A 24,783-nucleotide genomic window follows, 5' to 3' on the forward strand; every position below is an offset into this window, starting at 1 on the left:
TCGGTGAGATTTTTAATGTTTTTAAAAGTCTCTTCTGATCACCAAGACTGCATTTATTAAAAAAACAAAACAGTAATATTGTTAAATATTATGACAATTTAAAATAATTGTTTTCTACTTTCATATATTTCAAAGTGTAATTTATTCCTGTGATCAAAGCTGAATTTTCAGCATCATTACTCCAGTCTTCAGTGTCACATGATCCTTCAGTATGATATGATGATTTGATGCTCAAGAAACATTTATTATTATTAATGTTGAAAATAGTTATTTACGTTTTTATTTCAGGATTCTTTGATGAATAGAAAGTTCAAAAGAACAGCAGAGTGTGAGTGGCACACTCATATTAGCCCGGTTTTGCCTTTGGTAAGCACTCACTAATTACAGTTTTTAGTATTTTTAATCTAATAAATGCAGTCTTGGTGAGCAGAATAAACTTCTTTTAAAAACATTAAAGATCTCACGGATCCAAAGCTTGACTGGTAGTGCAGATTTCTGTGAGTGGCTGTCCTCACCGGGGTCGTCGTGCTCACTGGCGGAGTGTCCCGCCTCGGGCTGGGACAGGGTGGAGTGGTTGGAGGCGCGCGGGGTGATGTTGGGGCTGCTGTGGGCCGAGCTCTCGCACCGCGTCCGGCCCGCCTCCGGGAAGTCTGAGTCTGCCGGCGGCTGGAACACGAAATGCTGCCGCTGAAGGAGCTCCAGCTTCTCCTCCATCTGAGCCTGAAACTGCTGGTGCTGGAGCTGCTGCTGCTTGTGCACACTCTGAGCAGACACACAACAACACAACACTGTCATCAGAGGACGACACTCTGAGCAGACACACAACAACACAACACTCTGAGCAGACACACAACAACACAACACTGTCATCAGAGGACGACACTCTGAGCAGACACACAACAACACAACACTGTAATCAGAGGACGACACTCTGAGCAGACACACAACAACACAACACTCTGAGCAGACACACAACAACACAACACTGTCATCAGAGGACGACACTCTGAGCAGACACACAACAACACAACACTCTGAGCAGACACACAACAACACAACACTGTCATCAGAGGACGACACTCTGAGCAGACACACAACAACACAACACTGTCATCAGAGGACGACACTCTGAGCAGACTCACAACAACACAACACTGTCATCAGAGACACAACACTCTGAGCAGACTCACAACAACACAACCCTCTGAGCAGACACACAACACTCTGAGCAGACTCACAACACAACACTCTGAGCAGACACACAACACAACACTGTCATCAGAGGACGACACTCTGAGCAGACACACAACAACACAACACTGTCATCAGAGGACGACACTCTGAGCAGACACACAACAACACAACACTGTCATCAGAGACACAACACTCTGACCAGACACACCAGACAATAATGTCAGAGACACAACACTCTGACCAGACACACAACAACAGAACACTGTCATCAGAGACACAACACTCTGAGCAGACACACAACACTGTCATCAGAGACACAACACTCTGACCACACACAACAACAAAACACTGTCATCAGAGGACGACACAACACTCTGACCACACACACAACAACACAACACAACACTGTCATCAAACACAACACAACACTCTGAGCAGACAACAACAACACAACATTGTCATCAGAGACACAACACTCTGAGCAGACACACAACACAACACTGTCATCAGAGGACGACACAACACTCTGACCAGACACACAACACTGTCATCAGAGACACAACACTACGACCAGACACACGACACAACACTGTCATCAGAGACACAACACTCTGACCAGACACACAACAACACAACACTGTCATCAGAGACAAAACACAACACTCTGACCAGACACACAACACAACACTGTCATCAGAGACACAACAATCTGACCAGACACACAATACAATACTGTCATCAGAGGACGACACAACAGTCTGACCAGACACACAAACCAATACTTTCATCAGAGACAAAACACAACACTCTGACCAGACACACAACACAATACTGTCAAAACAATTTGTTCATGCGTCTATGACATTTAGGCTAGATTATTGTAATGTTCTACTGGGTGGTTGCCCTGCACGCTTAAAGGGTTAGTTCACCCAAAAATGAAAATTAAGTCATTAATTACTCACCCCCATGCTGTACCAACCCCGTAAGACCTTCGTTCATCTTCGGAACACAAATGAAGATATTTTTGATTAAATCTGAGAGGTGGATCACTGCTACATAGGCTGCCAGAGGGAATGAAACTTGACGGCCCAGAAAGTCATTAAAGAAAATGTTTAAATATTCCATGTGCCTACAGTGGCTCAACTATAAGTTTATCAAGCGACGAGACTACTTTTTTCCCGAAAAAAAAAACATAATAACGACTTTATTCGACTATTCCTTTTCTTCCTTGTGGGCCTGAGACGAGAGTTCAAGAGATTTCCACGACGCATGCGCGAGAACTGAGAAGAGAACGTTCTTCTTCTACTACTTCTTGTTCAGTTCTCGCGCATGCGTCGTGGAAATCTCTTGAACTCTCGTCTCAGGCCCAGAAGGAATGAAAAGGAATAGTCGAATAAAGTCGTTATTATGTTTTTTTTTCCGGGAAAAAAGTAGTCTCGTCGCTTGATAAACTTATAGTTGAGCCACTGTAGGCACATGGAATATTTAAACATGTTCTTGAATGACTTTCTGGGCCGTCAAGTTTCATTCCCTCTGGCAGCCTATGTAGCAGTGATCCACCTCTCAGATTTAATCAAAAATATCTTCATTTGTGTTCCGAAGATGAACGAAGGTCTTACGGGGTTGGTACAGCATGGGGGTGAGTAATTAATGACTTAATTTTCATTTTTGGGTGAACTAACCCTTTAATAAACAAACTACAGCTGGTCCAAAACGCAGCCGCTAGAGTTCTTACCAGAACCAGGAAGTATGACCATATTAGCCCGGTTCTGTCAATACTGCATTGGCTCCCTATTAAACATTGTATACATTTTAAAGTATTGCTGATTACTTACAAAGCACTAAATGGTTTAGCTCCCCAGTACTTGAGTGAGCTCTTAACGCATTATAGTCCTTCATGTCTACTGCGATCTCATAATTCTGGCCAGTTGATAATACTTAGAATATCTAAATCGACTGCTGGCGGTAGATCCTTTTCCTATTTAGCATCAAAACTTTGGAACAATCTTCCTAACATTGTCCGGGAAGCAGACACACTCTGTCAGTTCAAATCTAGACAAAACACATCTCTTTGGCTTAGCATACACATAACACATTATAGACTTCTATAATTCAATGTTAGGCTGCATAGTTTAGATCAGCCGGAACCGGGAACATTTCCCATAAATCCTGATGTACTTGGTACATCATAAGAAGGATGGCGTCTACGGTAATATTTGTCTCTCTGTTTATCCCGAGGTTTACCGCAGTCCGCCGGATCCAAGCCGTATCCGGATCTGATGAAGGACCTTCGCCTGGACATGATGACAACGCATCCCTGAAGTGTCACTAGTCTCTCCCCTGTGAAGGCCTCCTTCCCTTTACCTCTGTACTGATAAATACCTATCGACTGGGTGTGTTCTTGGGGGTGTGTTTACCTTGGGATAGGTGATGATGAAGGCCACCCAGCCGGCCAGGAGGAAGGTGCAGAAGATGATGGTGGCCATGTCCTTCAGCATGGAGTCCACTGGCGTCTCCACGCGCGGGACACGACCGGGCTTCTCCTGCAGGGACGACACTGGCGGAGGCAGCGGACTGTTGTCCTCCATCCCACTCTCATTCACTTTCTGAAACACATTTTGGTATTGACATATCAGTTTCAAAGGCTATTTCAAGGGAGATACAGATAATAATCGAGCATTCAATAAAATCAAACATATCTGTACAACACCTGTACAAATAAACAAAATTATTTTGCTGTACTTGTAATAGAAATTGTGAACGTTTTTCTGGGCAATGTTGCATGTTTTATGTTTTTTAGTCCCTATTCGGACGGTAATTGTTTCTCATGTGGACGACTGTACAAATAAATTTGATGATTGACTATTAGTGATGTACACCTGCTGTTAACAAGCAAAATCACTGAAGGAAAGAGAAACACAAGAACTACAACTGATTGTCTGCTGTGAATAAAATGTCATATGCTTGGAATAATACGAATACATTCATATTTAATTTAATAATATAAAAATAATGTCCTGTATATTATGTGATTATTTAAATCTCTGGTTTAAAAAAAAGGAAGCTAGACACACTATATTTTAAATGTTTTGCTGCAAATTACAGTGAAGTGCAACAGTTACGGTGCTTGCAGTGATCAAAAAGGATTTAAACAGTGAATTTTGAAGTGATCTCTTCTTGTAAACTCAGAGATGTGGATTGGGACGGCAGTTAAATCACCACATGATCTTGGTGTTTGTCAGAAAACAGAAGGTAATTCGGCCGGGGATTATTACGCGGATGGAGGGAGAAAAACACTGACGTTCTTGATTCAAACGGCAATAAAATCACAGAATAACCCTGTACAGTAAATGTTGAAAATACCTCACGACCCCATGAGAAATAATAACCGTCCGAATAGGGCTAAGGAGTGATACAATTTTGACATTTTGGTGATTCTTTGTCTTTCAATAAAATAGTCAGTCTGGGACAGTGACGCGATGCCTTATGTACAACATGTCTAGATTTGAAAGGTTAGATGCATATTTTTTCACCACAGGGTTTATTTCAAATAATTTGTTATTCTGACAATTTTCTGATGAGTATTCCAAAGCGTCTGATATAGCTGGGTCTGGATATGCAATTATTGTGGGGATAATATTGGTTTGTAAGCTTGATTGCGTAGATTTTGCTGTTATTAACTGCATACTCTAGTCAGGAATGCACTGTTTAGCCATAAAAGATCAGTGCAATTTGCATTTTCTTTTTCTACTATTTCTATAATGTAGTAATTAAATGCACTGGATGCTTTTTGCTTTAGATGAGGGATGAAAGTCATTTTACTATCCAAGAATATCAATGAACAGTTACAGGTCATGATGCAAGATAGGAGTGGATGCATACGGGGTTTAGAGAACTTAACTTAATCAATCATATTCATATTTTTCCCCAGTAACATATACAAACATCATCGCCAAACACCCTTTCATCATCGAGAGACGACACAATGCATTTGGGCCTCTAACATTTAAAATACCCTTTGTTTTAATAATAAACAGAATAGTGGAAAAGATGCAGCCTTGAGGCACTCCTTGTTCTCATGAATGAAAATGTGAAACTAGAAACGTCTGCCTCTTAGAATAACAGATTTACAGGTAGTCACATGCTTTCAAAGCCATCCTACCACACGTTGTTTTTTAGTACAACCATCACAGACATTTGACTAATTATAATAATCAGGTGATCTAAAGGAATCCTTCCTGTGAAAGTCACTTATCTGGTGTTTAGACATTCTCTCCATGGGTTTATTACACACGTGACTTCTCAAAGCCAGTGTGGTGTGATGTTGTGATGTCACTGTACCTCTTCAATGGTCTTCTCTGTGGCCGGAGGAATGATGTTGACGTGTTGGCGAGGGATGTTGTCCGGAAACTTCTCCAGGATCTTATTATGAGCGTCCGGTGGCGTCTCGTGGTGACCTGCGCGAGAGAAACACTGCTGTTGAGCACATGTCATGCCTTATTAAAAATGGGGCACATTGTAGACCGCAAGAAAAGAGGGAAGATACTTATTAACAACCATGAAATATTTACAAAACACAAATTGTATGCTTTTAGTAATGCTGGGCAATGATTAATCGCACCCAAAATTAAAGTTTCTGTTTACATGATATATGTGTGTGTATTGTCGTGTCTAATTAATAATAATAAAATAAATAATTATTTTGTATATATATATATATATATATATATATATATAAATAAATACACACATATGCATGTCTATATTTAAGATATATATATATTAACAGTATATGTATATACTGTATATTTATTTATATATAATTTATATTGTATATAAATATCAATATTTTATATATAAATAATTTTTTCTTAAATATATGAATGCATGTGTGTGTATTTATATATATAAAATAACTATACACAATACACACACATATATCATGTAAACAGAAACTTTATTTCTGATATGATTATTTAATGCCCAGCATTAGTTTTTAGCAAACAGATCGCTTTTGCATTCGAGCTTCAGCACTTTTCACACACGCACTTTTGAATTCTACAGCATGAAGATGCATTGTGACTTAGTTACTGTAAACTTTGTTCAACACAACCACAGCGTCTCCACTAGAGGGTGTAATGGACACACACACACACACACACACACACACACACACACACACACACACACACACACACACACACACACACACACACACACACACACACACACACACACACACACACACACACACACACACACACACACACACACACACACACACACACACACAGGAGTCTGTACCTATCAGCAGCAGAGAGTTCCTCATGAAGTTGATGCGGTTCCTCTCTCTCAGCGCTGCGCTGAACTTCACTGTTGTGCTGGGAGTGATCACACACTCCTGATCATCTTCCACACTCGAGTCCTGGTTACTGGGACCCTCCAGCATGGGAAACGTCCTGCCACGGGGCTGAAATACGCACACACACACACACATTTGTTATGAGCATACATGCACTAGAACAGCACTAGGGACTTTTCAGACCTAAATAAAAATGGCAAAATCTGTATTTTAAAGCAAATAAACAAACGAACAAACAAACAAAAAACAACTATTACTGCAGCACTCACTGTAAATATTTTCCCAAAGTCCTACTTTATTTCCGACATTCCATTGCTTAACACTCTGAAAATGATATATGGGATAATGAAGTAGTTATGATTAAGAAAAAGAAAAATCTGCTTTAAAACTCGTGTTCTTAGAAATCATGTTCAGTGTATTCATGTATACATATGCTTCTGAAAACCTCTCATGCCATTAACACACACACACACACGCACGCACGCACGCACGCACACACACACTTATTTTTTGAAGTCTTTGTAGTCAGATCAAGTTATCACTGACAATCACTTTATGCCCAAAACATTAATGAAAATAAATTAAACAAAAAATTAAAACATACTCATCATATAAAAAAAATCAAGTAATTGAAATGGCAATTTAGAATTGCATTTTAATTCACTTAATAAATAATATACAGAAATAAGAGTCCCAATGTTGACCTGTATTTAGAAACCAAAGGGCAATGCTATTATAGCCTTGCATGTGTTCAACTATAGACAACTTCATTGAAGACAAAAAAAAATCATCTATATATATATGTATATATTCTAAAATCAATCTAAGCATGTAGTCCCATAAGCATATGAGGAAACACATATCTGAGGTTTTTAAAGCTACTCACCACAACCGTAACCCCATCATGCACCAGTGAGGGAGACGCGTACAGACCAGTGGAGTGTTTCCCTACATATAACGTGGACCTGTCAGAAGACCAGACGAAAACAGCTAATTATTCAGAGCTTGTTTACATACTTTGCCTGTAAATAGCTTACCAAGGTTTTATACAATGGCTAATGTTTATTTATCCCGGCAATAATAATAATAATAATAAGAGATTGTACTACAATAGAAATACAGAGATTGTAAACCAGGCCTCGTCCAACATCAGGGCCTGCTGAACTCACACATGCTCTACTATATCAAATCAATGGGCAAAAGTTCACACAGAAACACACAATATCTTGAGGAAAGAGGAGTGGGAGCCGTTTATCTTTCTATTTTATTCAGTATTCTTGTATACTAGTGTGTTTTATTCTTGCCTTTGTTGGTCATTGTTGCAAAATTATGAAAAATATGAACTTTCCCTTTCAGACGATGTCATCAAGCCATCTAATTTTTCCAACTGCAAACAGGGACCAACTCAATATTAATGTCTGTGTATTATATATCAATGTGTATTGAGAATGCAATGTCATTACAGTCTCTGTCAGGTGTCCCATTTATTTTTTCCATACCGTGTGTGTGTATATATATATATATATCTCTGCTTTAAACAGTGTACCACAAAGAGGGTTTCTCCTCAAAGCTAGGGATGGACTGATAAAAAAATTTCATGTCAGATATAGATAATGCAAGCTTGAGTATCAGCTAATACTGATAAAAAAATAAATAAAATAAGTGTGAGTGTAGACCTCTAACTGCAGCAAATTGTGTAACAAGAGCATTCTTAAAATCTTATGAACAATACATTTGTGATTTGCGTATTACTACTTCATACTACAATTTCCAGAATCAGTTCTTCCCCACACTTCTCAAAAGACAGACAGGATGTTGTGGCTTAGATATTGGAGATGCAACTTGCAAGTCAAATCATGTCAGCTCAGCAAGAGCCAAGTTAGAGTAAAATATGGTTTTGGCAAAAGTAAACATAAAACAAAACCGAGAGGTTGCATGACATGATGACCAACACAGGTGATAAGCTTAAAACTATATTTTAAGGTGTCATTGTTACAGTGTAGTTATACATTTAAGTATTGAATAATATAAATTAACTACATGTACTTACTATAGGGTTAGGGTTTGGTTGAGAGTTAGTTGCATGTAATTATGCATGATTTACTGTACGGTAACTACATGTAACATATGTAACAAGGACACTGTAAAATAAAGTGTTACCAAATATTTTTGAGGAAATTAAGCCAAAAAAGAAAAAAAGCAGTACTTGGTGTTATCTTACAGGAGTTTATCTTTGGTTTTCTTCTCGCGAGGAAATGGATACGTCCACTGTGTGATGCGGCCCACCTCTCCCGACATGAAGGTGAGGTAACGCAGAGTTTCGACGGCCACGTTGGTGTGTGTGACCTTGCGAAGGCCCTCGCGCTGCCAGATGTAGATGGCCACCACCGGAGAGTTATAGTTCTGAACCCACTGCACGTCCCCGGACTCGCTGTCCACCGTCACCACCAGCCCGTCCCCGTTGGACACGAAGTGGGCCATATCTGGAGGAACACAGGAAAAACAGTGTTACGTGGGAGAGATCTGAACGGGTCTCCAAGCGGCCACTGACGGATCCTCACTGTGTTTGGTGTCGTCGTCTGGAAGTGTGTAGGCGTAGTCGGAGTAAGTGGCGTTCCAGCGAAGCTCTCGGCTCTTGGTGTCGTACATCGTGATTGTGTATTCTGAGGAAACACACAATCGGTGAATCAGCAAAGCACAAGACTGATAATAAAAAGCGCTATTTGTCCTCATGTGGACGTCTGTAACAAAAAATGTGCACGTCAGTGATAAACTCATGCATTCAGATGGAGATTTATTGACGGTGGAGGAGCGAGTTTTATAATCCCACGAACCTGGGAAGTCACATGATTGTCCTCTTATTTACACGAGGTAAACATAAAGCTGCTTGGTTCATAAATTTATTGTATATAATTGTGTAGGCCTCATACATTTTAAAATTGTATTGCTGTAACGGCCCATTTCAAATGTTTACATGCTTTTTTCTTCTTTCTGCTGTGGCGATCAAATATTGTTCTTGTTTCTTCCCAAGATTTCATAAAAGTGTACATCGTTAAAATACATGCAAATTACGTGAAGCTCATCAGTTATCATACGTGCGGTGCTCGGCAGTGATCAAAAAGGATTTAAACAGTGAATTTTGAAGTGATCTCTTCTTGTAAACTCAGAGATGTGGATTGGGACGGCAGTTATATCACCACACGATCTTGGTGTTTGTCAGAAAACAGAAGGTAATTCGGCCGGGGATTATTACGCGGATGGAGGGAGAAAAACACTGACATTCTGGATTCAAACAGCAATAAAATCACAGAATAACCCTGTAAATGTTGAAAATACCTCACGACCCCATGAAAACAATCACCGCCCGAATATGGCTATAGTCCGATAGACAATGAAAATCTTTTATTTTCACATCATATTTGACTCTTTTTGACCTAGAATGTCTTTCCATTTCAAACTCCAGTACAAGTGTGTTGGTATTCTGCAATGTCACGGTAATTAATATGCATGAAGCGTTAATAATTCTAAATAACATATAGCTAATTTCCATCAACAGGTTCAGAATACTCTTACTGATGGACTTTTTAACACGGTTTAACTGAATGTGGAGATTGACCGGAATCACATATTATAGAGAGCCATGTAATAAACATCTCTTAGTTTATTGTGCATAAAAATAATTTGTTTTTTTTTCAAAGTTGTAAATAAAGATTACTGGAGTACATTTTATAGGCCTACACATTTCAGACATTCTGCTCCAAAAGTTACTTACTTGTCCAACAAAATGACTTTCAGTTTCAAAATGTTTCTGAAAATGTTAATTAACAATGTGTTTAGAGGTTATGATTAGTTGCTTGTAATTATACTTTATATCATTTACTGTTAATACTATAGTAATTACATGTAACACGAGTATAAAGGACAATGTAAAATAGTGTTTCCATTCTGTTTATATGTACCCCACATTTTGCAATCTGATTGACATATTTGTTTACATGTGCATTATATGCATTCTGAACATGTTCAGCACACATTTTCTGGATCAACATATTTAGTTCTACATTCCTGTCTGAGATTTAAAAGTCATCTTTCAAGTTAGTCATAATTTAAAGATGGTTATTACTTCTGTACAGGTCTAGGTCTCACCTGTGCGTCCGAGGTACAGCAGAGATGACGATGGACAGAACATCTCCGCATACGAGGAGGTCAGCGTTTGCTGTTTCTCACCGGTCAGCAGATCCACCACATACCACACGTCCTGCTTCTTACCTACACACACACACACATCTCATGCTCAAACATTCATACACCTCATAGTTATTAATGCTTCAAACTCAAGATCAGCTCTAAGTGCAGCGTCTGTCATTCAAACAGTCATTGCAAAAAAAAAAAAATTTGTGTGTAAAACTCATCTTTGACAATCAAAATGTGTAAACTGTGAAAATAATTTCTTCATGCCTTAAAATACCTTGAATGTAACTCGACACCCATGCCTCATTTAGAATATGTGGTTTATGAATATGCAAATGAGCCCTACCTCCACTCACTCACACTCACAATGAACTAAAAAAAAAAAAAAAAAAAAATTTATTCACAATAGAAATGAACCATCACCGAGCTTACTTACGCTGGACTGTGACATTATTTTCTTCTGGAAATAAACTTTCGTGCATTATTTTCCTGTTTTCTCGGTTTTCTGCTCTATTTCTCTGTAAAGCTGCTTTGAAACAATCTGTATTGTAAAAAGTGCTATATAAATAAAGGTGACTTGACTTGACACCAACTCAGAATAACTGATCCACTCGCTCAACTTTACTGTAGTAAATGCTGGAAAGTGGAAATATTGCTTTAATTCAAAAAAATATGTTTAAACCAGGAAAAGTGGAAGGCGTGTTATGAAGCTGAGATTTCAAAGCGTGTTTTTGAGACTGTCTTTGGTTCACTGAAGTTTTAAGGAGAAAATACTCAGCATTGCTGTCGACTTATGAATTTACACATTGTTTGTCTTAAAAAAAAGACATGAACAATATTAAAAGCTTGATTTTCATCAAAAGGGGACTTTAAAAGCAATGTGAAGCTTGTATGTTTGTAAAAGCATATAATACCATACAGTAACATACAGTATTGTCTTTCTATCACACTAGCCTCATGTTAACATGTAAAATACCTTTGAAAACATTTATTCTGATGCATGTCTTGATTATTATCTTTTGTATATAAAGTATATGCTGTATATAAAGATCAACTATACTGATCCTTTAAAGGATGGAGCTGATTAGTTAGGAAAAATTAGATGGCTGGAAAGGGAAAGTTAATAATTTTGTATAATTTTGCAACAATGAACAACAAAGGCAAGTATAAAGCACACTAATATTCAAGAATACTGAATAAAATGCAAAGATAAGTGGTCATTTACATATTCAGTGCACGCTTTTCCCATGTGCTCGTTCTTTCCCCCATTTCATTTTGCCCTTTTATCATCTTAAAGATCAAAGGTTCAAAGATAACTGATGCAGCATGGGTAAATGTTCTCGTCAGGATGTGTAAACACACATCAACACGTCAGATCAAACAAACCACATGTTTATCTCTGGAAAGAAGTGTGGTTTAGAGTCAAACAGGGCTATTTCCTGTGATATTCAACATATGCACTAATGTTTTTGAACCATTAATAAATCTAATTTGGAGAGATTAACATTAACAGGATTAAGAAACTGTCTGATTTGATCACTGTTTGTCTGCTTCTTTGGGCTGGGTCGTGTCATTATAGATGTATCTGTGGCTTGTGATTACACACTCTTGGTGGTTTAGAAAAGGGTGGCACAGACACACATCTTATTGTGGTGTTTGCGGTGAGATTATAATGCAATCCCACAGTGCCCACCCACAATGAGGCAGCTAGGAAAGCCCAGTTCCTCAAACTATCATGTGGAATCAACGTTTAAAGTGCCTCTAGTCAATCATTTTATCACTTAAAACTCATCTTTGATCACCAAATTGACACATTTAAACGTTTTATCCTTGAAAAAATGCCTTAAAATATCTTGAATGTAACTCGACACCCTTGCCTCATTTATTGATTCTATGAATATGCAAATGAGCCCCGCCTCCACTCACTGAGCTCAGAGATTCACTCGTTGACGATCACACGTTGATCTGATTGGTTACAGGTTTGTGACGTCAGAAACACCAGCGATTTCAAACCATGTTTTTGGTTCACTGCAGTTTTAAAGTAGTTCACTTCAGAATTATAATTTCAATGAGAACAAACATATGTTACGTTGCTAAGAGTGGTTGCTAGGGGTGTTGTGTAGTGATACATAGAACCGTTGGATGAATCCGTTATAATCGTGTTTTATTGTGTTTAAAACACAGCTATTGACCAATCAGAATCAAGGACCACATTGAAGTCACTATATGGAGAAAAATCCTGGAATGTTTTCCTCAAAAATCGTAATTTATTTTCGACTGAAGAAAGAAAACATGAACATCTAGGATGACGTGGCGGAGAGTAAATTACCATTTTAATTCTGAAGTGAACTAATCCTTTAAGGAGAAAATACTCAGCAATGCTTTCAATTTATGAATTTGCACATGGTTTGTCTTAAAGCATATTAAAAAAACACATAGACATATAAGTAAGCAATAATAAGGTACGAGAGGCTGTGCTGTTTCGTGCATAAGTCACGGCTGAAGGGCGTTGTTATCAGAATACAGCACTAGCCTCGAGTACCCTATTGCTTTTATAAAACGGTTACCACACAATACAAATATTGAAGCCAAAAAAAATTGTGTCAATGCAACTTTCATGAAGCAAAATCACTAAAAGGCTTTCCTTCCGCTGGAAAAAATAGTCCCTGACTGTGAACAGCAACAGAAGTTACGTACATTATTTCACCATTAGATGGCGGCAAAGAATGTCTTTATGAGTGAGTCAGTCAGTAGAGAAGACTTTTATATTGAAAAGGACAGAACTTGTTGTGAACACGGAGAAGCACGACACAAATGACTAACGTTAGCATGTCAGAGCACGAGAAAGCCCTGTTAAAAGGACAAGATATCGCAGCGGACATTCAAACAGATTTTTTTATCATGGATAAAGGACTGAGCTGAAGGAAAATGCTATATCTACTGTAAATGCAGATACACTCACTTACTCTATCTCTCAATACTCTATAAGCTTTAATGAACAATATCAATGAGAACAAACATATGTTTGCGTTGCTAAGAGTGGTTGCTAGGGGTGTTGAGTAGTGATACATAGAAACGTTAGGTGAAGCGGTTATAATCGTGTTTAAAACACAACTATTGACCAATCAGAATCAAGGATGGGAACTAGCAGTTTTATAAACAACATTAAAAGCTGGATTTTCACCACAAAGGGACTTATAATCTAGGGTTCTGGGTTTGTTTAAATCTCTAGCAATAACTACAAGCTATAGTAATAGCGATGCTTGACTAATACCAATACCGGTGACAGAACCAAATTGAAACGAGGGTAACAGGAGGAGTCTCTCACCCATGTATAAGATGCCATCAGAACTGCGACAGGGCGATGCCTGGACCAGCTCAGGAATGGTGAACGGCAGTTTCTGCAACATACACACATATTACGCAGAATATTTCATGTGTTTCAACTTTTTTTTCAGCAAAAGCAGTCTAATCATCTAGTGTGGGTGCTACTATCCCTACTGACCTCAGAAGTTTCACCTCAAAATGATATTGCTCATTTCTAAAAATATCTTTACTAAAAATATCAGCATTAGCTTCCAGAGAAAGAGGAAGTCCTTCATGAGAAACAGAAAGAAGTTGTGTCTCACCGTCAGACCCTCGTTATTCTTTCCTCCGAGAGTGTACAAACTGCCATCATTGGGGTCCGGGAGAAACGCAGGCCTGGAAAACAACAACACACACACATTTCATATCTGCCAATGGCCATCCTGGAGAAAACAAACAAAAAACAAACAAAACAAACCTCTCAAGCATCTCTTGACCACTAGATATAATGCATGAACAAATGATTAGAGGTCAACCAATAGTGGATTTTACCGATACCGATATTTAGGTTTGACCGAACGTGGCGATAACCGATAATTCAACCGATATTTTTAAAATGGATACCGGATATAAAAAAAAAAACAAGTTAAACAGTGCTGAACTAAAATGTGATATATGAAATAAATATATAAATATGAATATATTAAAATGAGAAGTTCTACAGAAAATAATCTAAACATTAAAATATTACAGGTTTCTTTATTTGAGCAAGACAATTGTACCTTGATCATTCATGTTAGTTCATAGTACATTGAGTTTTAATTTTTATTTTATCTGTAAACCTTAATGTTGAAATTAACAAACTAACAATGAACAATACTACAAAATTTATCAACCTTAGTTAATGCTTATTGTAAAGTATTACCATTTCATATAAATCCAAAGAGTCTGCTATGCTTAAAGATGGCCATCTTTAAATATTTGCAAAGGCCAAAGCATTAAAACTGCATAAATGTATATTACATGTATAGTCTCTCACTTTATTTGCTTCTATATTAGAACACTTGATGATTATCTAATCAAAATAACAATATGTATTGCATTGATAAAAAAATAATAGAATCAAATGCGTTTCTGTCGGCTGCATGAATGTTGAGAAAGCAATCGCGTCACTAGCTTTTTCTTATTTCTTATTGTACCGATAACAACAACATTAAAAATGAACATATATCGGCCGATACCGATAATTTTGTATAAAGCTAATTTTAAAGAAAGACTCAAATTGGTCAATATATGTGTGTAAAAATATTCTATTCCCCAGAAGAAAACAAGATGGCAGCATTACAGGTTTGGAGCATTATAATTACACACTTTTATATAATTTTTTTTATTTTAATATAATTTTATAATTACAAACTTTTAATAAGTGCGCTTTTCATGTAGAGTGTTTTCATCATTAGCTTCAGTGAGATAATATCACTTTGCACATGCACAACCGCTCCGGTATAAAGGAAAGAAAGCTTACTCTGACACGTGCGTCGGGACTTGCAGAACAGGATCTACATTGGGAATGAGAGACATTTCAGTAAAGAGTTATTAACTTTATCAGGCAAATGAAGGGATGAGCAAACATGAAGACAAAACAAAGCAAACTAAGTGTTGGGCGTCAAACTTCACAGATATTAATCCATTCACATAAATAAATCCATTAGCACTTTCTGCTCCCAGTATCTAAGAGATTCATATAAACAACTATTCCATTTTATTATTACATATTTTAGAAAGACATCAAATAACACAAATGTAAAATTGACAATGCAAAATCCTAGTCTAGTTATACTCTCAAACAACTTCACAATGCGCATCATAAAACCTCATTGTTGGTTTAAATTCAAATGTGTGATGTCATATAGATAAGATTTATATCAGCCAAAGGCCATCCAGTAAAAAAAACAATCAAACCTGTATCTGTTGACCACTAGTTATAATGCATGAACAAATGATTACTAAAAATTATTGATATAGAGCTCAAGTGACAGGTGTGTGTGTGTGTGTGTATTACCTATTTTACATTAGCTGTGTTTCCATCCACCTATTTTTATGCACATTTTGGGAGATCGCATTAAAAACGCTGTATGGAAACGCAAAGATGCACATTAATTCTGAAAATGCGCATACAAACGTACACGCTCAACTGAGACGGATGAAGGTTTTATCCGATAAGACGTGCATAAACTACGATCGTGGAAACCCATTTACTGAATAAATCGGTATCAATAATTTTTTTTCTCTCCGATATATTAAAGCCGATAAATAATGTGTTATTTCCTTCAGCTGAGACACTTCAGATGTGCACTGTTCAACATGATGGATTTGAATTGCTTGAAATATAATTGTAAAAAAAAAGAAAATACAGTTCAGTACAGTTCAGTCTGTCATATCGGCTACATAAAATTATAATGAAAACAATTATAATGAGAACATCATTATAATTGTGTGTTTGGGACATGGCGTTTAATGTTGAGACTTTTGTTTTTGTAATCAGGCTCTCAGGCATGATATAAAAACTTGGATTTATATTTATCAGCCAATATATCGGTTATCGGCTTTCAAATATAATGAATTATCGGTTATTGGACAAAATTTTCATATCGTTGCATCCCTAGTTAAACTCGCAACTTCGGATGGAAACACAGCTAGAGACTTCAAATATAGTTAATCAAATTACATTTTTGGAGTAAAAACTCTCCAATATTAAAATGCAATTTATGAAACAGACGAAACAGTAAAAATAAAACTCTGGATGCTGCTGGTCAGTGCCGATTTCTAATGCTGCTAACATAGTAACCTTTAGTGAGAAGATCAAGGTCTTGAATGTCCAATTCCTGTGTGTTGCCTATATAAAAGTGTCGCTTACACTTTATTTTAAGGTGTCATTGTTACAGTGTAATTATATATGCAAGTACTGAGTAATATTAAATTAACTACATGTACTTACTATAGGGTTAGGGTAGATAAGGGTTTGGTTGAGGGTTAGATGCATGTAATTATACATAATTTACTGTTATTATTATGGTACATGTAGTATAAGTACATGTAACAAATGTAACAAGGACACTAAAATAAAGACATTGTTAAAAGACACTGTAAAATAAAGACACTGTAAAATACGGTTCCTTGCCACTGTTGCCTTGGTTTTTGGCTTGCTTAGTTGGGACATTTAATATTCATCAATATTATTGATCTGCCTTACTTTAGGTGGACGAAGACGCAATTTTTTCTAGAAACAAACTTTGTTGCATTATTTTCCTGTTATCTCTGTAAAGCTGCTTTGATACTATCTGTAGTGTAAAAAGCGCTGTATAAATAAAGCTGACTTGACTAAAGTGTTACCAAAGTGTCTTACACTGTATAGCACACATGTGAGAGCCGGACCACAATGACAATACACTTAAACACAGACGATCAGGTCCGACTGCACACTGTGTCTCTGTGTGTGTGTGTGTGTGTGTGTGTGTGTGTAGAGCAACGGCCTCTAACGTCCTGCGTGTTTGACTGGCTCAGCTTGTGCATCAGGTTTCTGAGGGACAACAGGAGGATCAAATGCATGTGAATAATGAAAAATAGAGGCAGTGATGGAAGATTTGACTCAATGCATGTTAATAAACACAGCAGAACATGCATTAAACCTTCATGTGCTGTTTTCAGAGAAAGCTCAGAGGAAATGAGCTGAACAGACGTGCCTGGCCTTGATGACACACAGTTTATGCATAGTTTAAAAATCTTATTGCGCAAGGAAACCTGCTATCATTCCAGCTGCATGCTGGGAAAAAAACACAATACCACCTTTTGTCATAAATGCAGTGAAAACAATTGCTTGATGCTTTTATTAATTCCCTTGACAGATATTACAAGTTTGTTAAATTCTCATTGGATGATGAACGGTCCGTATCACACACACACACACACACCTGTGAACAAGCATCAACTGAACTCTATATTAATGCACTATTATTATTATTTTTTTTTTTATAAATGGAAAAGTGAATTTCTTAGTTGTTATGACATTTTTAATACCATTTTTAAACACCTTGCATTCACTAAATGGTTCTGTTATGTGACACAATACTTTAAGTACAAATACTCCATTTAGTTTTAAATCCATTTAAATTAATATGAGGTCCTATATAAAAGAATTTGGAAGTGTTGTGTAAAATAATTTAAAGTTTTAGTTCGCCTAAAAATGAAATTTTCCAAACCCATAAAAGACTTCCAGTCATCTTCAGACAACAAAGATTTTTTTGAAAAATATTCTTTTCACAACAGAGATCGTAAAAGTAATCCATATGAATCAAATGCTTTACTCAAGTATTTTTCTCAAGAGAAACGATTTATATATATATATATATGAACAGATTGAGTTTATGATTTATTCACTTTAATCAGCACACACACACACACATAGACCTTTACATGTGGTAAAACACAGAAGCTCAACCGTGCTTGACATGCAAAGACAAACCCTAACTGGTTTTTGTGGAAGCTCAGAGGTGTGTGTGTGTGTGTGTGTGACACACGAGACTAAACCTCACTGCACTTCTTTAATGTGCTCTGTGTGTGCCTGTCAATCAATGTTTATATATAAAAGCCTAAATTAAATCTGCTCATCATATAAAGTGATCGTGTCTCTTCAGAATACTTGTATTAAACTGCTCGATTCTTATGGATTTCTTGTACAATGTCTTTTTAATATGTGAAAGTTTTGGTTGCAGAGACAGAAATCTCTCAGGTTTCAATTAAGAAAAAAATCTGCATTCATGTTTCGAAGAAGAACAAAAGTCTTATGGGTTTGGAAAGACACGGTCAATTTTGACTTTAGCGTGAGCTAACCTTGTATCCCGCAATGAGTGCGCTTGAAATCTATAATAATACTTTAAAAGTATAATAAACTGGTGAGAATATGACTCTATCATATTCAGATATATACCATATCCTGGTTGTTTTCTTTATTTTACAAAAGCACAATCAGTGCTTCTGACAATTGTGTCAGTGTTCGCAAATAAAAACAGGCCTTTCATAGTTTCGAATGATATCTTACTCATATCTGTGTGACCATAAATGACGGAGTATTTTAAGTTGTCTACACTGTTAGAATGTGATTTCTTTATGCATCCGCCATTGTCATCGCATGTTAATAAACTCACACACTCAAAGAAATCAACAGCACAACACGTTCATCAAAACAATACGCTTGAAAACAGCCGTCGCATTTTACCGAGCAGAATTGGTCAATGTATCAATTAGAGGAACAAATCAACATTTCCTTCATTTGTCATTTCAAGTACTGGGGGAGGGATTTTATTCTTTTTTATTACAATACAATAACTAGATTTTGTTGAAAAATATACAGTTTTCAAAGAATCACAAAATGAATCATAAGCCGTTTTCCAGTGGAAAAGCGCCTATAGTTCATTCATTTGATATATCGAAACTCATAAAACTGTTTGCAAACACAAGCATTAAGCTTTGCCTCAATTACACCAGAGGAAATATATTCGCCTGTATGAGGGCCTTAGCTCAAATATTGTGCAATATTCCACTATTGTGCAGGCCTTTACGCTGAGAAACACTGATAACAGTTTTACACTCCTGCACACAATAGTGCCGGTGTTTCACTCTCACTGAGATCTGAACTCATGATCGACCTGCATTTAAAGCTACTGTATCAAACTTTACACTCTAAAGCGTACAAATACCACCATATGTTTGCATATATTGAGGAAACATGCGAAGCTCACACACTCGTGTCTCTGAAACACACTTCTACAGCCGGTTATTTTACTTTGAAATGTGTGTTTCCAGGCTGGAATGTGTGTTATTGTTTTGGTCTGTGTTATTGCACGTTGCCAATTTGCAAATTTTCATTGTCCAATGCGCTCGTTCCTGTTACGTGAGAAATGACCTTGATCTGTTATATTTTGACTATATTGATATCATTCTTACAGACGGCACCAGGTCATAATGCGTGTGTGTGTGTGAGTGTGTACCTTCTTTCAGGGTCCATTTGATGGTTCCCGATCTCTTGCTGACGGCGTGAAGGCTCCCGTCCAGTGTGGACACGAAGAGCAGACTCTCGGGCACAGACACCGTACTGCTGATGCAGGAGCCCTACACACACACACACACACACACACACACACACACACACACACACACACACACACACACACACACACACACACACACACACACACACACACACACACACACACACACACACACACACACGCACAGACACACACACACATCATCATCATCACTTTCTTATGCTTTACAACTTTTCTTAAAAACAGTAGTGGCCAAAAGTGATGTCTGGCCGAGGAGATCGCATCTTTACTAAACAGCTGTTGAAATTTTTGTAAGCATGTTGCGTAGATGTGTTTGTGTGAGCATGTTGTGTAGATGTGCTTGTGTCAGCATGTTGTGTTGATGTGTTTGTGTGAGCATGTTGTGTAGATGTGCTTGTGTGAGCATGTTGTGTTGATGTGCTTGTGTATGTTGTGAAGATGTGCTTGTGTGAGCATTTTGTGTAGATGCGCTTGTGTGAGCATGTTGTGTAGATGTGCTTGTGTAAGCATGTTGTGTAGATGTGCTTGTGTGAGTATGTTGTGTTGATGTGCTTGTGTGAGCATGTTGTGTAGATGTGCGTGTGTGAGCATGTTGTGTAGATGTGCTTGTGTAAGCATGTTGTGTAGATGTGCTTGTGTGAGCATGTTGTGTAGATGTGCGTGTGTGAGCATGTTGTGTAGATGTGCTTGTGTGAGCATGTTGTGTAGATGTGCTTGTGTGAGCATGTTGTGTTGATGTGCGTGTGTGAGCATGTTGTGTAGATGTGCGAGTGTGAGCATGTTGTGTAGATGTGCGTGTGTGAGCATGTTGTGTAGATGAGCTTGTGTAAACATGTTGTGTAGATGTGCGTGTGTGAGCATGTTGTGTAGATGTGCTTGTGTGAGCATGTTGTGTAGATTTGCTTGTGTAAGCATGGTGTGTAGATGTGCGTGTGTAAGCATGTTGTGTAGATGTGCTTGTGTAAACATGTTGTGTAGATGTGCGTGTGTGAGCATGTTGTGTAGATGTGCGTGTGTGAGCATGTTTGTGTAGATGTGCTTGTGTGAGCATGTTGTGTAGATGTGCTTGTGTGAGCATGTTGTGTAGATGTGCTTGTGTAAGCATGGTGTGTAGATGTGCGTGTGTGAGCATGTTGTGTAGATGTGCGTGTGTGAGCATGTTGTGTAGATGTGCGTGTGTGAGCATGTTGTGTAGATGTGCTTGTGTAAGCATGTTGTGTAGATGTGCTTGTGTAAGCATGTTGTGTAGATGTGCTTGTGTGAGCATGTTGTGTAGATGTGCTTGTGTGAGCATGTTGTGTAGATGTGCTTGTGTAAGCATGGTGTGTAGATGTGCGTGTGTGAGCATGTTGTGTAGATGTGCGTGTGTGAGCATGTTGTGTAGATGTTGTGTAGATGTGCGTGTGTGAGCATGTTGTGTAGATGTGCGTGTGTGAGCATGTTGTGTAGATGTGCGTGTGTGAGCATGTTGTGTAGATGTGCGTGTGTGAGCATGTTGTGTAGATGTGCGTGTGTGAGCATGTTGTGTAGATGTGCGTGTGTGAGCATGTTGTGTAGATGTGCGTGTGTGAGCATGTTGTGTAGATGTGCTTGTGTGAGCATGTTGTGTAGATGTGCGATTGTGTGCATGTTGTGTAGATGTGCTTGTGTAAGCATGTTGTGTAGATGTGCGTGTGTGAGCATGTTGTGTAGATGTGCTTGTGTGAGCATGTTGTGTAGATGTGCTTGTGTAAGCATGTTGTGTAGATGTGCTTGTGTGAGCATGTTGTGTAGATGTGCTTGTGTAAACATGTGTAGATGTGCTTGTGTAAGCATGTTGTGTAGATGTGCTTGTGTAAGCATGTTGTGTAGATGTGCTTGTGTAAGCATGTTGTGTAGATGTGCGTGTGTGAGCATGTTGTGTAGATGTGCGTGTGTGAGCATGTTGTGTAGGTGTGCGGTTGTGTGCATGTTGTGTAGATGTGCGGTTGTGTGCATGTTGTGTAGGTGTGCTTTACGTCAATGCTTTTATTTGTGGTGATAATGCATTGAAACATCAGTTTCGGCCAGGCAGAGTTACGAACCCATGCAAAAAACAACAGAGAACCAATGGAATATTAATAATAACTCATTATGTTGTAGTCAATGTGTGTTATGTGGTTTATGTGCATTTTGTATTTTATTTTTGTATAGTAAAATAAAACCTGTAGTTGTACTTTGCCCTTTTTTCCAAATAATATTGTCAGAAAAACAAGTTTAAAGAAGTTTAATGTTTTGTAATTCTCTCATATTTAAAATATTTTACAAAATAGAAAATATTTTCCTCATATTTTGATGGTTTAATCAAACTTGTAGGTTCATTAAAAACAAATATCACTTGTGCCCACTGTTGTAGAAAGATTGTAGAAATAGAAAGACTAGAAACAGTAGAAATACTTCTCAAATATGTGTAAGTAAATGTGTTTTAAACCGTTTCACGTCGGATTCACAAGATGTGTGGCCAGACAATTTTACTTTAAATAGAAACTTCTTGATTATGTAATACTATTATAATATTTTTTCACAAATAAAAAACATGAATAAAAAGGAAGCAAACACTCTAACCCACAGTAATCTGGTAAATCTGTGTAGACACAGTTTCTCATAGACCAGATATCACCAATTATAAATACAGTACAAAGTAAATATGACATGGCTATAATGGCCTCTCCTTCACACAGAGGACTTCAGGCATTATACGTAGGCTATACTTATAGAAGATCTGGATTTGATGAAGTTTACTGGCATTATGACGACTATTATCGGCTGATGCTGATCATTAAAAATATAGCTATGCCTTGGCAACATATCGGTCGACCACTTCTGTGTATTCAACCGTCTGAAACCTAAAATAAACATGATTCGATTGAGAACATATTCTACTTCTGCTGATGCCCGATGAAGACAGCAGTAAACGCTCTCGTCTGTTTCAGGAAACGCAGCGAGAGACCTGGACAAAACACAAGGAACTGAACATCGGACGGATTAGAGCTAGGGACTCAAAATCATTACCGGTTTGACATTTACTGTTTTTGTATTTTAGTTTACTGTGATGTGAAAAACTGGCAGGAGGGGTGGGTTATGAATCATTCATACCATTAAAAAAAATAATAATTCACTCAAATTGATTAAACATTTTTCAATGGACTTCAGCAATTAACATTTTGTCAGAACCTCTAGTAGCCTAAATTGCGTTATTTTTAGGGGATGCACGATATATCGACCACTATATCGGTATCGGCCGATATATTATCATTTTTAATATTATCGTTACCGGCCCTATAAAATTTTTTGTCTGATATATTAATGCTGATAAATATTGTATTATTTCCTTCAGCTGAAAAACTTTAGATGCTCATTCAACATGATGGATTTGGTTTGAATTGCTTGAAATATGTTTGAAATCACTTCAAAAAAGGAAAATACAGTAAAGTGCAACAGTCTGTCATATCGGCGACATACAATTATAACGAGAACATCATTAAATATGTGATTGGGACATGGATTTTAATGATGAGACTTTTGTTTTGAAAATTTGGATATAGATTTATCGGTTATCGGCTTTCAAATAGAAAGAATTATCGGTTATCGGCCAAATTATCGGCCAAAATTTCATATCGGCGCATCCCTACATTAAGTATTATTGTTTTTGTATTTTTATTCACTGCGATGTGAAAAACTGGCAGTAGGGGAGGGTTATGAATCATTCATTCAAAAACATTTTTTTTATAATTAACTCAAATTGATAAATTGTCAGAACCTCTCGTAAATTACATGCTATTTAGTTCGAGGGAGATTCGTGATCTCTATTTTGAAACAAACAAAAAAACGTGATTCTCAATTAATGCATGCAGCTCTAATTTGAGCAGAAACTTTTATCCAAAAGCGACATACACTGCGCTGAAAGTTCATGAATCAAATCCAAGACCTTGGCATTGCTAGCGCCGTGAATACCAACAATCTCTTTCCCTTTTTCTTTTTAAAATTGTAACTTGAGTTCAAAAGTTGCTTCAAACAACACCGAGTATTTGTACATTTAAAAACAGTGTTTCAAGCGAGGAGAAATACACAGTGATCACGCACTGAAAGCTAAACCCGACCTCTACACAGACAGTTGTTCAGTACAAACACAACCCGCTCACCTAGAGAAACTAGTCCGACTCTAGTGTGGCTTTCATTAAACAAAGAGACTTCCAGATATCACACACACACACATTGTACAGGACCACGTGCTGATAATGTGTTTGAGTGTCTTGAATCTGACGGTTAGTGAGTGCAAACATTGCACAGCTGTGAGATCTCTCACGACCTCACAGTGACCGATCACCATCGAAACACAGCGACACACACTCTTGGTTTCAGGAGAGAACAGAAAACATCTGCTGACACACACACACACACACACACACACACATCATCATCATCACACTGCAAACGTTCCTCAGAGTTACTTCAGCATGACATGAAAACAAACCAAACTCAACGGGAAACAATAATCCTCAGTGTTTTCTTCTTATTATAACGTAGGATATATCATAAATACATTTGTATAAATTTGCTAAATATTATTGGTCAGCAGGTTAA

At 37.6% G+C, this 24,783-nt stretch overlaps 1 protein-coding gene across 1 annotated transcript in view; it reads right to left on the reverse strand.

The window, feature by feature from the left end:
* ern1 (endoplasmic reticulum to nucleus signaling 1) overlaps window positions 1-24,783 on the reverse strand; it is a 45,354-nt gene that overhangs the window by 17,707 nt on the left and 2,864 nt on the right. Inside the window, exons 2-13 of the mRNA XM_077230594.1 lie at window positions 20,101-20,221; window positions 15,579-15,612; window positions 14,377-14,449; window positions 14,076-14,148; window positions 10,703-10,825; window positions 9,118-9,219; window positions 8,778-9,039; window positions 7,443-7,521; window positions 6,499-6,664; window positions 5,536-5,651; window positions 3,612-3,800; window positions 516-762 (exon numbers count right to left, since the gene is read on the reverse strand). Coding sequence (XP_077086709.1) covers window positions 516-762; window positions 3,612-3,800; window positions 5,536-5,651; window positions 6,499-6,664; window positions 7,443-7,521; window positions 8,778-9,039; window positions 9,118-9,219; window positions 10,703-10,825; window positions 14,076-14,148; window positions 14,377-14,449; window positions 15,579-15,612; window positions 20,101-20,221 — 1,585 coding nt within the window. The remainder of the gene's footprint in view (window positions 1-515; window positions 763-3,611; window positions 3,801-5,535; window positions 5,652-6,498; window positions 6,665-7,442; window positions 7,522-8,777; window positions 9,040-9,117; window positions 9,220-10,702; window positions 10,826-14,075; window positions 14,149-14,376; window positions 14,450-15,578; window positions 15,613-20,100; window positions 20,222-24,783) is intronic.

The sequence above is a fragment of the Siphateles boraxobius genome, unplaced genomic scaffold (genome assembly GCF_051911475.1).
Source record: "Siphateles boraxobius isolate OS27281-9 unplaced genomic scaffold, OSU_SipBor_1 15, whole genome shotgun sequence".
Taxonomy (NCBI): Eukaryota; Metazoa; Chordata; class Actinopteri; order Cypriniformes; family Leuciscidae; genus Siphateles; species Siphateles boraxobius.